Genomic DNA, 17,668 nt, shown 5'->3' on the forward strand with positions numbered 1-17,668 from the left:
TTTCAACAGGACAATGACCCAACACACATCCAGGCTGTGTAAGGGCTATTTTACCAAGAAGGGGATTGATGGAGTTCTGCATCGGATGACCTGGCCTCCACAATCCCCCGACTTCAACCGCAGAGTGAAGGAAAAGCAGCCAACAAGTGCTCAGCATATGTGGGAACTCCTTCAAGACTGTTGGAAAAGCATTCCAGGTGAACAACGCGGTGTGGGGGCTGCTGAGTGGCGTAGCAGTCTAAGGCACTCATCTCAGTGAATCAAGCCACGTACAAGGTTGAATTAAGCCATGTACAAGGTTGTCCTGGAAGAATGAAGCCACGTACAAGGTTGAATCAAGCTATGTACAAGGTTGTCCTGGAAGAAAACTTGCTTCCTTCTGCTCTGACAATGTTCCCCAACTCTGAGGATTGTTTTTTCCAGCAGGACAATGCTCTGTACCACACAGCCAGGCCAATCAAAGTGTGGATGGAGGACCACCAGATCAAGACCCTGTCATGGCCAACCCAATCTCATGACCTGAACCCCATTGAAAACCTCTGGATTGTGATCAAGAGGAAGATGCATGGTCACAACCATCAAACAAAGCCGAGCTGCTTGAATTTTTGTGCCAGGAGTGGCATAAATTCACCCATCATCAATGTGAAAGACTGGTGGAGAGAAATGTCAGTAGATTATAGAATAAAACTAAAATGTTTTACCCAAACACATACCTATAAATAGGAAAACCAGAGAAACTGATCATTTTACAGTGGTCTCTTTTATTTTTTTCCAGAGCTGTATATGGATATCTGCCTTATGTGGAATTAGAACCAATAACGTATATAAACCCTGGATTTCTGATGCTACAGTGCCTTGCGAAAGTATTCGGCCCCCTTGAACTTTGCGACCTTTTGCCACATTTCAGGCTTCAAACATAAAGATATAAAACTGTATTTTTTTGTGAAGAATCAACAACAAGTGGGACACAATCATGAAGTGGAACGACATTTATTGGATATTGGATAACTTTTTTAACAAATCAAAAACTGAAAAATTGGGCGTGCAAAATTATTCAGCCCCTTTACTTTCAGTGCAGCAAACTCTCTCCAGAAGTTCAGTGAGGATCTCTGAATGATCCAATGTTGACCTAAATGACTAATGATGATAAATACAATCCACCTGTGTGTAATCAAGTCCGTATAAATGCACCTGCACTGTGATAGTCTCAGAGGTCCGTTAAAAGCGCAGAGAGCATCATGAAGAACAAGGAACACACCAGGCAGGTCCGAGATACTGTTGTGAAGAAGTTTAAAGCCGGATTTGGATACAAAAAGATTTCCCAAGCTTTAAACATCCCAAGGAGCACTGTGCAAGCGATAATATTGAAATGGAAGGAGTATCAGACCACTGCAAATCTACCAAGACCTGGCCGTCCCGCTAAACTTTCAGCTCATACAAGGAGAAGACTGATCAGAGATGCAGCCAAGAGGCCCATGATCACTCTGGATGAACTGCAGAGATCTACAGCTGAGGTGGGAGACTCTGTCCATAGGACAACAATCAGTCGTATATTGCACAAATCTGGCCTTTATGGAAGAGTGGCAAGAAGAAAGCCATTTCTTAAAGATATCCATAAAAAGTGTCGTTTAAAGTTTGCCACAAGCCACCTGGGAGACACACCAAACATGTGGAAGAAGGTGCTCTGGTCAGATGAAACCAAAATCGAACTTTTTGGCAACAATGCAAAACGTTATGTTTGGCATAAAAGCAACACAGCTCATCACACTGAACACACCATCCCCACTGTCAAACATGGTGGTGGCAGCATCATGGTTTGGGCCTGCTTTTCTTCAGCAGAGACAAGGAAGATGGTTAAAATTGATGGGAAGATGGATGGAGCCAAATACAGGACCATTCTGGAAGAAAACCTGATGGAGTCTGCAAAAGACCTGAGACTGGGACGGAGATTTGTCTTCCAACAAGACAATGATCCAAAACTTAAAGCAAAATCTACAATGGAATGGTTCAAAAATAAACATATCCAGGTGTTAGAATGGCCAAGTCAAAGTCCAGACCTGAATCCAATCGAGAATCTGTGGAAAGAACTGAAAACTGCTGTTCACAAATGCTCTCCATCCAACCTCACTGAGCTCGAGCTGTTTTGCAAGGAGGAATGGGAAAAAATGTCAGTCTCTCGATGTGCAAAACTGATAGAGACATACCCCAAGCGACTTACAGCTGTAATCGCAGCAAAAGGTGGCGCTACAAAGTATTCACTTAAGGGGGCTGAATAATTTTGCACGCCCAATTTTTCAGTTTTTCATTTGTTAAAAAAGTTTGAAATATCCAATAAATGTCGTTCCACTTCATGATTGTGTCCCACTTGTTGTTGATTCTTCACAAAAAAATACAGTTTTATATCTTTATGTTTGAAGCCTGAAATGTGGCAAAAGGTCGCAAAGTTCAAGGGGGCCGAATACTTTCGCAAGGCACTGTATGTATTGGCCATTGAGAGGCTTTGAAGCCACCGGTTGGCCATATTGGCACTCCCAAGTAGGAGCAGTCCACCATAGGAATGAATGGAATTCTATAGTATTTCAATTAAATGTTTCAAGGACGAAATTACATGTATTTAAGTATTTTTGTTGTAACATTAGTACTCCAAAACATACTTGACGGAAAATGTTATACATTTTTTCATTTTTAAGTTTAGCTCACGTAATAGCATTTAAAAGTATGCATTAAGGTGTCTGTAATATAATACTGTACATGTGTCAAAAAGGAATGTAGACAGTAACGCATGTATTTCTATAGCTTCCTAAATATTTTTTTTACAAATGAGGAGTAGTACCAAGATGGCTGCGCGGTGGCTTTAATACAGTGCCCTACCTGCCAGGTTGGCGTTGGGCCAATACCTGAAAGGTTGCTAGATCAAATCCCCAAGCTGACAAGGTAAAAATCTGTCGTTCTGCCCCTGAACAAGGCAGTTAACCCACTGTTCCTAGACTGTTATTGTCAATAATAATTTGTTCGTAACTGACTTGCCTAGTTAAATAAAAGGTTAAATTAAAAAAGTTATACATATTTATTAGAGCTCACAACCATTCAACTACAGTATGAGCCAACTGTTTTAGCAGACTGCACCACCAATCAGTCATTGGTTGGGGAAAAAATACAAGTTGACATGACCACCATTGGCATCTATTTCTTCTTAGGATGTAGCTACAAATATAAATGTATAATCCTCATAGCTTACATGTTTTTTTTTGTAACATACATAGATGTGTATGAAACGATAAGCAAAAACTTTGAATTGTTGTTCAAATGGGGAAATGTGCCTTACTGCCTTTTGAATTTTGTGTAACTTCAGTAGTCTAGTCAAGGATGAATCGGGCAAAATATATTGGCACACTCCAATTACCAAGACCATTACCAAATAAGGCAGGCTTTCACCTGCTTTTATAGAAAGACTTGAGGTGGTACCACCCAGCACATCTAGAAGGGAGGGTATTTCATACGAAACCCCTCCCTTGAGATGGCGTGGAGTCACTTTACATTACGATTCCAATGGTACTGCTAGGGGCGAAAAGAGCTAGATTTACTACTAAAATACCTAAATATATCACTTTCGCAACGAACAGTCCAAATGAAGACCAGAATAGACGTGTTTCACTATAACTGAGCCTAAAACATCTGGTTTTCGTAAAAATAAAACATTTATCATGAAAGTTGCTCTTTGCAAAAATATGAGTCGTAGGCAGGATTTCTCTTCAAAACTCTTTTGAAACTTGCGTAATGATGAGACATTTCTTACCTGTCACCACTCTGGATAAGAGCTGCAGTGTCTCCCATGAGCAGGTAGCTCTGGCCTTCTTCCAGATCCAGTGCCTTTCTACAGGAGGGGTGGGCCAGGAACAAGCGCTTTTCCCCGTTCAACAGAAGGTCAGTGCCTAAAGAGAAATTGAACATTAACGTTGATCTAATTTCTAAAGAACTTGGTGTTAAACTTTCTGAAAAAAGAGCGGCTTGCAAAACAAAAACATTTTGCATTTGTGTGTAAAACCCATATTGTGTTTCTAGGGAATATTTGGGTCACTCCACGAATACATTGCCTTTTATGTACTTCAGACATTGTGTGTAAATGTTGATAACACTTGATTTACCATTTGGATCACAAATATCTATGCTTTAACCAAACCATGGTAATAATTCCAATAGGAGTGTGTTTTTATTCAAGTAAGGGATTTGTTTTCTCTGAAAATCCCCATTTTTGGCATGTCCCACATCATGTCAACTTCTCAGGAAAATGTAATCCCACATAACCCCAAGATTTTCACAAGTTTTCACCATCATTGTGAAGCCCTATTTACTTTGTTGCTTTGGGAAAGTCATTTCTGAAGATGTTTACTTATTTCGTGTGATTAGGGATTCATTAACATATGTCCCTCAGGTCAACCTGAAGTCTCGTTTTAATCTGGTAAAATTAAGATTTTTTTCCAATGAAATATTGAACATTTAATAGTCAAATCAAAGTGTCAAAGCATTTTCCATTTTCTGGCCATTTTCTGGTGTTTAATGGTGGAAAACTGAGCACATTGAACATAAGTCAACCCTGTTACCAATCGATAGGTAGGCTAGAAATATTTGAACAAGCTTTCATTCAATTGCCCCTCCCTGTTGCACACTACAAGCTTCCATTTCCCCTGTCAGAAGGGAAGTTATGGTTGATTCAAGATGAAATTGTCAACACTGTTACGATCAACCCTGTCACTTTTATAGTAATTCCTCTTAATTAAACCTCTTCATGGGGAAACATGTATTTTTATGAAGTTGAACAGAATGTGAAAATTAGGTGAAAAATTCAAAATATTTTTGACGAATTACACTACCCAATAGGCACTCTATTTGTGGAATGACACATTTGTGTTAAAGTGAGAGGAGCATTTGAAAATGTTAACAAAATATCAACTGTCACTGTTGATACACATAGTCATCCTCAAAATAATCCAGCAGTGAATGATTATCGTTTGGAAACTCCGGACTAAACATTAAGGACTTATCCTACCTTCTTTGATAATCCTTTTTATTTCCATTAGGTATGTATCGGTGTAGGACTCCAGTGTTGCGTTAACCAAGGAGGCTTTGAAAACTGTGAAAAAAAGACAGTCATATGAATAAGTAAACATAAACTCAGAAAAAAAAAGAAACGTCCTCACTGTCAACTGCGTTTCTTTTCAGCAAACTTAACATGTGTAAATATTTATGAACATAACAAGATTCAACAACTGAGACATAAACTGAACAAGTTCCACAGACATGTGACTAACATAAATAAATAATGTGTCCCTGAACAAAGAGGGGGTCAAAATCAAAAGTACCAGTCAGTATCTGGTGTGGCCACCAGCTGCATTAAGTACTGCAGTGCATCTCCTCCTCATGGACTGCACCAGATTTGCCAGTTCTTGCTTTGAGATGTTACCCTACTCTTCCACCAAGGCACCTGCAAGTTGCTGGACATTTCTGGGGGGAATGGCCCTAGCCCTCACCCTCTAATCCAACAGGTCCCAGACGTGCTCAATGGGATTGAGAGCCTGGCTCTTCGCTGGCCATGGCAGAACACTGACATTCCTATCTTGCAGGAAATCATGCACAGAACGAGTAGGATGGCTGGTGGCATTGTCATGCTGGAGGCTCATGTCAGGATGAGCCTGCAGGAAGGGTACCACATGAGGGAGGAGGATGTCTTCCCTGTAACGCACAGCGTTGATATTGCCTTCAATGACAACAAGCTCATTCAGATGATGCTGTGACACACCACCCCAGACCATGACAGACCCTCCACCTCGATAAACGCAAATCCGACCATCACCAGTGGTGAGACAAAACCACGACTCATCAGTGAAGAGCACTTTTTGTCGCTGGTCCAGCGACAATGGATTTGTGCCCATAGGTGAAGTTGTTGCCAGTGATGTCTGCCTTACAACAGGCCTACAAGCCCTCAGTCCAGCCTCTATCTGCCTATTGCGTACAGTCTGAGCACTGATGGAGGGATTGTGCATTCCTGGTGTAACTTGGGCAGTTGTTGTCGCCATCCTGTACTTGTCCTGCAGGTGTGACGTTCGGATGTACCGATCCTGTGCAGGTGTTGCTACATGTGGTCTGCCACTGCGAGGACGATCAGCTGTCCGACCTGTCTCCCTGTAGTACTGTCTTAGGCGTCTCACAGTACAGACATTGCAATTTATTGCCCTGGCCACATCTGCAGTCCTCATGCCTCCTTGTAGCATGCCTAAGGCACGTTCACACAGATGAGCAGAGACCCTGGGCATCTTTCTTTTGGTGTTTTTCAGAGTCAGTAGAAAGGCCTCTTTAGTGTCGTAGGTTTTCATAACTGTGACCTTAATTGCCTACCGTCTGTAAGCTGTTAGTGTCTTAATGACTGTTCCCAAAGGTGCATGTTCATTAATTGTTTATGGTCCATTGAACAAGCATGAGAAACAGTGTTTAAACCCTTTACAATGAAGATCTGTGAAGTTATTTGGATTTTTACGAATTATCTTTGAAAAACAGGGTCCAGAAAAAGGGCCGTTTCTTTTTTTGCTGAGTTTATAATTTTGTTCACTTTAATTATACCTGAGTTGTGTCCAGTAGGGAGAAAATACAAATATTCCATTGCAAAGCACTTTGCATCATTGTGCCACACTACTGAACACAATTGTCTGCCTCAAAAGACTAGAGACTTACCATAATCCATTCCAGCTTCGCAGGCTTTGTCCAACAATTTCACTTCACTCATGTCTCCATGTTTCTTCTTGAAGCTACAGCTCTCTATGAAAGAAAGGTCATGTGTGAGAATGAACATGTCAAAGTAACCAGCCAATCTATATAGTGAGGACACTATTACTTTGGCATTCAGTATATTAACATTAAGCTGAAATTCAGAACCTGTTTTGTGCAAACATTCCACTCCTTGTACTCTGGAGTGGAATGATGGCAGAAACAGACTGTTACCCAGGCTACATTAACATATTATTGTACAGGCAAAATGATCATTCCATGTGAAAATGGAACATGATATTTTGGATTTTCCTGAACATTGAATGGATGATGGTAAAATAATCAGAGTAGGGTAAGCTGATCCTATAACTGCAACTACTTTTTGGCAGCTATTTGGCCACCGAGGCATGGTACCTTCAGCACAACTGCACACATCTTCCTGACAAAGCCTGTTCAGGGTTCCGTCCTTCTTATTTGGGTGGTAGAACTTCACACAGCGGTTCTCTAAAATGACAAAAGTCCCTATTCAAGACAATTTCCTTCTGTGCGTTGGCATTTCTAGTGAATGCATTGTAGTCTATGAGGCACATGTGAGTGTCTGTGCTTACATCAGACCTGGGTTCTAATAGTATATGTTTTCTTTCAAATACTTTGAGTGTTTGATTGAGCCTGCCTGGAATGCCAAATGGGCAGGGTTTATACTTTTGGGACTATTCCATTTGTTCCATTCCACCAGACAAGCTGAATCAAGCACATGTTAAGTATTTTAAAGAAATGTGAATTATATTTAAACCAGGTCTGGTTCATATCCCCTCTAAAAATAATGCATACCTTGAGCATAGTATTCATAAACGGTGACCCCAACAGGTTGAAGCAGACCTACATCTTGTACCTTGTGTATTCTGAACGCCACCTTGTCTGCTAGTTTATTAGAAACCTTAAAGGATACCGGAGATATAGTGAACGTTGAATAATACAATTAAGTTTCGCCATTGTATACATGTCACTGAGAAGAAGAAAGCCATTTCAATACCAGCGTGGCATGTCACAAACAGATACCTGGTCAAGATAGATGATGAGGGAGCCCCTCTCAGACAACTTTTTGTCCATTTCAAACCTCTGAATGTACCTTTCCGTCCCGGTTGACAACTGCAAGCAGAAACACAAGAGTGAACTTTGAACCATTAATGTTTATGGTATTATCCACAAAACACAACAAAAATTGCAAAATGAAGAAAAACTGTGTACTTAGGCAATGCTGTGTGTTCATGCAGCCTGAAGGTTTAAGAGTATTGCCATAACTACATCAGAGCGGCATTTAAGCAGTTGTAATGGGTTGAATAATTAGACACTAGAAAAAGAGACATTCTTTTGATATTTTTTAAACCAAAAGTTAAGCTGTCTAATTAATGTTGCATTTATCTCCTACAAGCTGTATCTGTAGTTCTACTATCAATCCAATAGATGGCGCTGTTACTCTGTGGCGGTAGTAGTGATGGAAGAAGTTCTGGCTGAGATTCTTCAGAATAAAGAATGCACCAGAACTGCGAACACAGTAACTTTTGTGTCCAGTTATTGACTACTACAGGTATGTAAAATTATGTATATAAAAATAACATGTTTATAATATCCTCAGTATCAATTCCGCCAAAGGTGTAATCACGCGTGAGGCCCAGTGCAGTCACAATTCTTTTTTGCCTGTGTTTTTGTATTCTATTGCGCAACAGCTGATGAAACTAACATTGTAAACGTGTGAAATAAATTGATCTGTGTTATTCATGATTGTTGCTGGTTGAAACAGGACCTTGTAATCAGGTTTTGCAAGACCTCTCAGCCAACAATAACAGCTAGTTTTCAGGATACATATCCCTTCTTTTCGGCCCCTCACTCAGACCACTCTCAGACAGTCCTAGCAAAATTATTTATCTGTAATTTTTTGTTGTTGCTAAAATGCAAACACTTTTTTCTTATTTTTTCCTATTTTAATGGAAAACTAAAAGAGTAAGGTACTTAACTGCTAAAAAGGGACTTTAGTGCAGACAGTATGGTTGCAGAACAGTATAGACACAATTTAATGGTTTACATAATCTGGTGACACTGAATGTAATGTTTAACAGTTTAATGCATTTTGTCCATATTCTGCCACACTCAGTTGGTTCTATCTGTATCAGAGGAGGCTGGTGGGAGGAGCTATAGGAGGACGGGTTCATTGTAATGGCTGGAATGGAATAATTGGAACGGAGACAAACATGTGGTTTCCATATGTTTGATGTGTTTGACTCCGTTCCATTGATTCCATTCCAGCCATTACAATGAGCCCATCCTAGTATAGCTCCTCCCACCAGCCTCCTCTCATCTGAATGTATAGCTAGCTACATGTTTTTTCACATCCTAAAAAGGTCCATATAGCATGCACAATCGAGTTTGTATTTCCACTCATTCAATTTGCAAAGAAAGGAATCTGTGAAAATCTAACCCTAAATGTTGTTTCAGCCAGTCAAATGATGTTCGTATTTATTCCTTAGAGATCCTAGAACGTAACCAGACTTCATTATATCATTAGGAGTGTAGTATATCCTCTAGGACACCAAATTTGGTCAGAGAGCGACACCTTCATGGCGTGCCAATGACACGGGCGTTCTTCACTTGATTGACTGTAACTTTGTCAAAAGCACTAATCGGGGTCAAGCAAAGCTATCTAGATAGCCAATGAGCTGGGAACCCCCGTATCTGTTGCACAATTTTGCTGCTAACCTTGTGCGACAGCAAACCTTTTCCTTTTGGACAAAAATTGCAAGAATATGGAGAGATATGAAGTTACGAAAACTGGGTGTTTTGCAAATGTTGAACTTACAATATGACTACTAATACTGGAAAAGCTAAATCAAAGTCCAAGTATACAGATTTGACAATATACTTGCAGAAAAATGTAAATGTGTCATTCACGATTTGCCCAAATGTACCTGGGTGACTTCACACTAAATGTCATGTAGCTTGCTCATACTTCCAGTATCAGTCTGAAACTTTGCACATACACTGTTGCCCTCTTGTGGACACCATCGGAATTACAACCGGAGTGATGTCTAGATTTGGGACCTCTGTTGCATTTCAAATATGGTGGTAGAAAAACCCCCCACAAAAAAACGTTTTTTTTTCCTTTGTATTTTCTTCTACCAGATCTATTGTGTTATTTTCTCCTACATTCAATTCACATTTCCACAAACGTCAGTGTTTCCTTTCAAATTGTATGAGGAATAGCACATCCTTGCTTCATGGCCTGAGCTACAGGCAGTTAGATTTGTGGATGTCATTTTAGGCAAAAATTGAAAAAAAGGGGGCTATCCCTAAGAATTAACTATTTAATTGGCTGATGCTTAATTTTAAACTAAAACTTAAAAAAAATGTTTGCAAGTATAGACCTAATTCATTTTACAGGGAAATATCACAATTAGGCCAATGAAAGACTATTAAGGATAAGAGTACATACAGATCTGCTATCAGATCTGCTATCCATGTTTCTCACAGCAGGAAGATAGTACTGCAGCAACAAGACATTTGAATTATCATGTGGATTATAACTACTGAACATTTTTTGTGGGGTTTGATACATTTTTCTTTAGGGCAAATCAAGTCAGACATGTGGAAACTTTAGAAGCCTTTTTAAACCTCAAAAACAGTACAATTTGCATTTCTCTGCAACAATGGAGTGATCAAATTAAGATGGCATATCTGCAAGCCGTTTTCCTATGTATGTGAAACAGAAATTGTCCATCCAAAAGGAGCACTGTGATCCCTCTCTGACATCCAATGAATCTAGAATACCTGGAGTCGAAGCTATCTGCAAGAAGCACAGTCGATATTAATGACCCAGTACCTGACAATACGTTTTCTGGATCCATGCCCGGGCAACAGTACTTCTAGGTCTCAGAAAGGCAGTAGCGATGCACCATAAGCCATCTGCTACATCAACATTTGTTAACTCACCTGTTTCAGATCCTCGACGTCAACTACAAAGCCAGTCAGCAAGCTGATGTCTAAAATGGTCATGGTGGCATTTCTGTCAGATTTAAACCTTGGGAGAGAATAGGAGTGTCCTTAAGAAAGACTTGATTTTATCTGATTTCATTTTTGCATGTACTGTGGTTCCTTTTCCTCACTGGGTAAGAATACAATCTAACAATAATATTGGCCTAAGACAAAGTATGATGGTGATTATAGTATTGCCCGAGTAATCCGGTTTTTCTTTTACTTACAACACGTCAATGTGGAGCATATATGTCTCTTGCGCTCCGTTGAGTGCAACTTTAAAGACAAGAGATGTCATTTTGAAGGTAGATTTAGCAATACGACATCATCGTACACAGTGGGGCCACTTCAGTCATGCAGATATCAACAACCACCAAACTAGTAGCTCTAGTAGCTCTTTTCCACATTTCAATGAATTAAAACAAAACAAACGAAACGTCAGTTATCACTGTTGAGTGGGAACAAGTTAAAATACAATAGCCACGACAAGTAGCCTACCTTTAGCCTGCTTTATTAGTTCCACATCAAGCACAAAGTTTTTGCAGTCTTGGTTCTTCTCTATGGGCATGGCATAGTATATGGTTGTAACCTTGACATGGATAGGCAAGGAGAGGGTTGGTGTTACTTGGTTATCCCCGGGTACTAATTTTATCTTTATGTTATCAATCAAATGTCTTCACACACTAATTAGGCTAATTTAAATCCAGTGCAATTTAACCCCCCCTTCCTTCTTACCAATAATTCCCCAAGACCAGTTCCTTTGGCAGTTACTGTGAAGTTATCATGCAGCTGGACCTATGCAGAATACAAACTTTAATTTAAGACCTGCCTAACAGACAAAATAGACTTCCTCCGTCTCTCACTAATATCAACTATTCTCTTAATTCACTTTCTCTAACATCCATTTCTCCTTCCCCCCTCTGTGATGCAGGTTGCCTTGTTCCTTTCCTCAGGGAACCATGTTCACACCACAACATTCTGACTGAGAAATGTGATTCGAGTGACCCAAAAGTTTGTCTCGACTGTGTTCTAGGCTCATGGGCAATAGGTTTGCACTTCTCACGTGTTACAAAGAGGCTTATGTGTGCATACGTCCTTACCTTGTCGGTGCGTGTGAGTAAGGCGGTACTCTTGCTAAATGACCACTTGACGACGTCAGTTCTCCCTGAGATATCAATGTCCACATTCAGATCAATGTCTTTTACTTTTCCTGCTTTCGCCATGTACTCTGCCACAGCCTGGAACACCATGATAGTGGACTGTTTTGGAAGAAACAGAAGGAGGGGGTTGAATGTGTACCAAGCCTGTATACAGTTGGGTCCGGAATTAATGACACCCTTGATAAAGAATATCAATAATGATGTATAAAATAAATAATTCAAATAATGAGCTATATTGTATCCTGCAAAAAAATCCCAGTCATGTAAAATCCATAGATTAAGGCCTAAATGAATTTATTTCAATTGACTGATTTCCTTTATAAACTGTAACTCAGTAAAATCATTGAAATTGTTGCATGTTGCATTTATATTTTTGGTGGAGTCTAATAGAATTGCTCAGAGAAAGATGTGTATATATTTTTTTACAAGTAGTACTTTATTTTCTGAAAAGGTAGGGGTCAAAATGATTGACACCCCTAAAGATTCATATAAATAAAGTTTAGTATTTGGTCCCATATTCCTAGTACACTACAACCTTGTTGGAACCATGTTCAGTTAGTTTTGCTTGTGTTTCAGATTCTTTTGTGCCTAATTGAAATGAATGGTAAATTGTATTGTGTTATTTTGGAGTCACTTTTATTGTAAATAATAATAGAATATGTTTCTAAACACTTCTACATTAACGGGGATGCTACCATGACTACGGATAATCCTGGATGAATCATGAATGACGATGAGTGAGAAAGTTACAAAGGGCCGAAGATCATACCCTCAAGACATGCTAACCTCCCGTTTGGACCCTTACCTTTTTGAGAAAAAAACGTATACTTAAACAAAATCTCTTTCTCTGAGCAATTGTATTAGTATAACATAACGTAATTTCCAAAACATTTTGAGAATACAATATTACTCAGTATTTGAATTATTTATTTTACAGTCATTATTGCTCAGCTTTATCAAAGGTGTCCATCATTTTAGACCTCACTGTATGTGGCTCTTGAGTGTTGTTTGTTGTATCCTAAATGCAGATTTCTATAACATGATGCATCCCCACAAGGCATATTTCCTTATATTGAATTATAATGTTGCATGACCCCGAAGCGGCCTGTTTCAAACGATGTATGGACATTAGCCCGTCTTAGCCAAGGTTAACCAGCCTGTTTGCCCTTGTTGGATGCTTGATGGCACGTGTTACATGGGTCTGGCTGTACCTGAGTGGATGAGTCACCTCCTCTTTGAAAACCCTGGCTTTTGAGCCACCTAACGATGGGACCAGCTTCCTCGAAGGCACCAGCCTTCACCAGGGCCAAGAGGGCGTAAGCTGTGGCCTCCAGAGTGAGAAGGTGGTTCTCTGAAACAGGCCAGTGGGTCCGGTCTGTGAGGGAAACACAAACATAATTTATTATTAACAAAAACCAAACTGTACAAAAACATCTGCTACACTGGCAAAATGTAGCTTTTTGATGCAGAGAGTATTGGGCTATAAAAGTAAAAAATGGGTTAGGCTACATAATACTGTCCATAGGGTTCAATTACTCAATATTTCCTACTATAAAGGAGGATTTATACTGTCACCTGTAGATGAGTGTTTGAATAGGATAGACTGGTTGAGATTGCCCTCGTTAGCCAGGGCGTATGAGGTCATAGCCACTGAATAAGGGTTGGTCAGGTGTTGATTCCGAAATTCTAGGTATTGCTTAGCCTTTTCAATGCTCTCTGGCAGGTTCTGGAGGGAGAGGAAGAGAGGCCATTGCTAACTTCTTTAAGTATCCTAAAAGGCATTCAAAAACTGCTCAATGCCTTTGTTATTTGAATATGCATGGCCATAGAAAACATGGGTATGAGAGAAGTAATAGGAGGACATGAGAATGTGTAAATTCCACTTACCCTGATACCATCGTCCTTTATGCAAATTGTGTGTGCTTCCTGCAAGGTTATGAGCACAAATGCTGTCAAGGTGTCATCCACGTCTTTCCCCAGTACATCTCCCTGTAGATTGGCACAGACAGAAATAACCATATCTACGTTGGTATCTGGGTTTTTTGTTTAATATTTTACGTTCTCAATATTTTACAGACTCAAAAACTCAAGATACAACTTAGAAATACACTGAACAAAAATATAAAGGCAACATGTAAAGTGTTGGTCCCATGTTTCATGAGCTGAAAAAAAAGATCCCTGAAATGTTGCATACACACAAAAAGCATATTTTTCTCAAATTTTGTGAGCAAATTTTACATTCTTGTTAGTGAGCATTTCTCCTTCGCCAAGATAATCCACCTGATAGGTGTGGCATATCAAGAAGCTGATTAAACAGCATGATCCTTACACAGGTGCACCTTGTGATGGGGACAATATAAGGCCACTAAAATGTTCCGTTTTGTCACACAACACAATGCCACAGATCTTTTTTTGAGTGAGCATGCAATTGGCATGCTGACTGCAGTTATGTCCATCGGAGAATTGAATGTTAATTTCTCTACCATAAGCTGCCTCCAACTTTGCTTTAGAGAATTTATCAGCACATCCAACAAGCCTCACAACCGCAGACCACGTATATTGCGTCATATGGGCGAGCGGTTTGCTGATGTCAACATTGTGAACAGAGTGCCCCATGGTGGTTATGGTACGGGCAGGCATAAGCTATGGACAACGAACACAATTGCATTTTATCAATGGAAATTTAAATGCACAGAGATACCGTGACGAAATCCTGAGGCCCATTGTCATGCCCTTCATCCGCCGCCATCACCTTATGTTTCAGCATGATAAAGCACGGCCCCATGGTGCAAGATTCTGTACACAATTCATGAAAGCTGAAAATGTCCCAGTTCTTCCATGGCCTGTATACCAGAAATGTCACTCATTGAGCATGTTTGGGATGCTCTGGGTCGACGTGTATGGCAGCGTGTTCCAGTTCCCGCCAATATCCAGCAACTTCACACAGCCATGGATGAGGAGAGGGACAATATTCCACAGGCCACAATCAACAGCTTGATCAACTCTATGTGAAGGAGATGTGTCACGGTGAGGAAAAGAGTGGTCACACCAGATACTGACTGGTTTTCTGATCCACACCCTTAACTTGTATTTTAAGGTATCTGTGACCAGGTGCAGACGCATATCTGCATTCCTAGTCATGTCAAATCCATAGATTAGGGCCTGATTTATTTATTTCAATTGACTGATTCCTTATATGAAACCTAACTCAGTAAAATCTTTTAAAATCTTGCATTTGTGTTTATTTAGTTCATTATTTCTTTTATAATTCTTGTTACATTTACATGGATACTCTGAACATAAGAGATCATTCCTGTAAGGCAATGGTAATGAAAATATTGTCACGGGTAGGAGTGCGATGTATTAGTCTTAGAGAAAGTTTTGCAAAATAATATGATTAATACAATTAAATAAATTAAATATGAAATAGTTTAATAAATGTATTTAATCAAATTTCTACCAGCAACACAAACAGTACCATCATGGTGGGATGTAGGAGTTTGCCAGTTTCCTCGAAAATGCCATTGGGTCGCTGTCTTTTCATGACAAGCCACTTGACTGCACTGCACAGGACATCTTCCGAAATAACGATTAAAGGGTTTGCCATGGCAAATACCTTAGCAACATAAGCTGTCAACCTAGATGGAAGGATGAGATGTAGGTACAGTTAGGTATAATTTACCCTGCCATGAATGAAATGTCAACTTGTACAGTGCCTTCAGAAAGTATTCACACCCCTTGACTTTTCCCATGGGGGGTGGGGCTCACTTGTCCACACACAATACCCCATAATGTAAAAGTGAAATTATGTTTTACTTTTTTAATTTTTTTTTACAAATTAATATAAAACTGAAAGTTGAAACATCTTTAGTCAGTGAGGTCAATGTTTATCTGCTGACCTTCAAAGCATTATATGGATTCTTATTTACAATGACGGCCTACCCCGACCAAACCCGGACGACACTGGACCAATTGTGCGCCGCCCTATGGGACTGCCGATCACTGCCGGATGTGATACAGCCTGGAATCAAACCAGGGACTGTAGTGACGCCTCTTGCACTGAGATGCAGTGCCTTAGACCGCTGCGCCACTTGCTACTACCTATCTTTTCGATTTGGTCCTGCCGTACATACTTACATGTACGCTATGGTCACAAGACGCAGGCCTCCTTATCGTCTCTAGAATTTCTAAGAAAACAGTTGGAGGCAGGGCTTTCTCCTATAGAGCTCCATTTTTACGGAATGCTCTGCCTATCCATGTGAGAGACGCAGACTTCGTCTCAACTTTTAAGTCTTTACTGAAGACTCATCTCTTCAGTAGGTCTTATGACTGAATGTAGTCTGGCCCAGGGGTGTGAAGGTGAACAGCAAGGCACTGGAGTGACGAACCACTCTTGCTTTCTCTGCTTGGCCGGCTCCCCTCTATCCACTCGGATTCTCTGCCTCTGAAGTCTATGTACATAGGGCAGCAGCCTCTAAGGTGTCCTGAATACAAAGTGTTGTTTTTGGGACAAATCCAATGCAACACATACTGAATACCACTCTCCACATTTTCAAGCATAGTGGTAGCTGCATCTTGTTAAAGGCATGCTGGTAGTCCTTAAAGACTGGGGAGTTTGGTTCCCATGGTTCAGTCTGCTTTCCATCAGACACTGGGAAATCACTTTTCAGCAGGACAATAGCCTAAAACATAAGGCCAAATCTACACTGGAGTTACTTACCAAGAAGATAGTGAATGTTCCTGAGTGTCCGAGTTAAAGTTTTTACTTAAATCTGCTTGAAAATCTATGGCAAGATTTGACTCAGGGGTGTGTAAATATGTACATTTGATATGTCAGTATTTCATTTTCAATAAATGTGTTAAAATAAGAAAAATAAAACAATTCACTATGGGGTATTATGTGTATATGGGTGAGAAAAAAATGAATCCATTTTAAATCCAGGCTGAACAAAGAAAAATGGGGAATACGTCAAGGGGTAAGAATGCTTTCTGAAGGCACCGTAAATTGCCTTAATTTGTGATTCCTTAAAGTGGATTCCTCAAAGTGTAAGCTGCTTCTGGTCTTTTCTCACCATTACGAGGTCCTATTGTCTTAAGTCAACATATACAGTGTCCTCCTGAATTATTGGCACCCTAGGTAAATATGAACCAAAAAGCCTGCGAATAATGTCTTTGTTGTTTATCAGCTTAATCTTACACCAAAATATCATATGAATCTAAATCAATAAATCATCATCAAGAAATAATAATTTTATTCAAAAACATGCAATTATTGGCACCTGGCATTTAGTCCTTTGTGCACCCTTCCTTTGCCAAAACTACAGGTGCTTAAATTTGTGGTTTGGTGACAGCAGGGGCGTTCTTCTGGCAACCCTTACAAATAATTTGTTGGCATGAAGGTGGCGTCTAATTGTAGTTTTGGAGACTTGGTGAACCCAAGATGAAACCAAATTCTACAATTCTCCAACTGTGATCTTTGGAGATTGTTGTGCCACTTGAACTATCTTTCACTGTGCGTGGGGGCAAAATACACTTGCGTCCTCTTCCAGGCAGGTTCATCACAGATCCAGTTGTTTTACATTTCTTAATTATTGCTCTAATAGTGGAGATGGGTATTTTCAGGCATTTAGCTATCTATTGTATAGCCATTGCCTGATTTGTTAAAACTTCTTATGGCTGCAGGGGCAGTATTGAGTAGCTTGGATGAAAGGTGCCCAGAGTAA

At 40.0% G+C, this 17,668-nt stretch overlaps 1 protein-coding gene across 2 annotated transcripts in view; it reads right to left on the reverse strand.

The window, feature by feature from the left end:
* The window catches only part of LOC139370534 (complement C3-like), a 63,021-nt gene that overhangs the window by 2,584 nt on the left and 42,769 nt on the right, over positions 1-17,668 (reverse strand). The window contains exons 26-40 of one of the 2 annotated variants that reach the window (XR_011627143.1): positions 15,424-15,583; positions 13,833-13,934; positions 13,521-13,671; positions 13,157-13,320; positions 11,886-12,044; positions 11,521-11,580; positions 11,284-11,374; positions 11,013-11,179; positions 10,744-10,831; positions 7,819-7,908; positions 7,591-7,696; positions 7,174-7,263; positions 6,727-6,810; positions 5,048-5,131; positions 3,797-3,932 (exon numbers count right to left, since the gene is read on the reverse strand). Coding sequence is in view for 1 of the 2 variants with exons in the window: in XM_071110089.1 (XP_070966190.1) it covers positions 3,797-3,932; positions 5,048-5,131; positions 6,727-6,810; positions 7,174-7,263; positions 7,591-7,696; positions 7,819-7,908; positions 10,744-10,831; positions 11,013-11,061; positions 11,284-11,374; positions 11,521-11,580; positions 11,886-12,044; positions 13,157-13,320; positions 13,521-13,671; positions 13,833-13,934; positions 15,424-15,583 (1,614 nt within the window). In the remaining variant the exon portion in view is untranslated. The remainder of the gene's footprint in view (positions 1-3,796; positions 3,933-5,047; positions 5,132-6,726; positions 6,811-7,173; positions 7,264-7,590; positions 7,697-7,818; positions 7,909-10,743; positions 10,832-11,012; positions 11,180-11,283; positions 11,375-11,520; positions 11,581-11,885; positions 12,045-13,156; positions 13,321-13,520; positions 13,672-13,832; positions 13,935-15,423; positions 15,584-17,668) is intronic. The other variant, XM_071110089.1, reaches the window with a different exon arrangement.

Source organism: Oncorhynchus clarkii, chromosome 17 (assembly GCF_045791955.1).
Source record: "Oncorhynchus clarkii lewisi isolate Uvic-CL-2024 chromosome 17, UVic_Ocla_1.0, whole genome shotgun sequence".
Classification (NCBI taxonomy): Eukaryota; Metazoa; Chordata; class Actinopteri; order Salmoniformes; family Salmonidae; genus Oncorhynchus; species Oncorhynchus clarkii.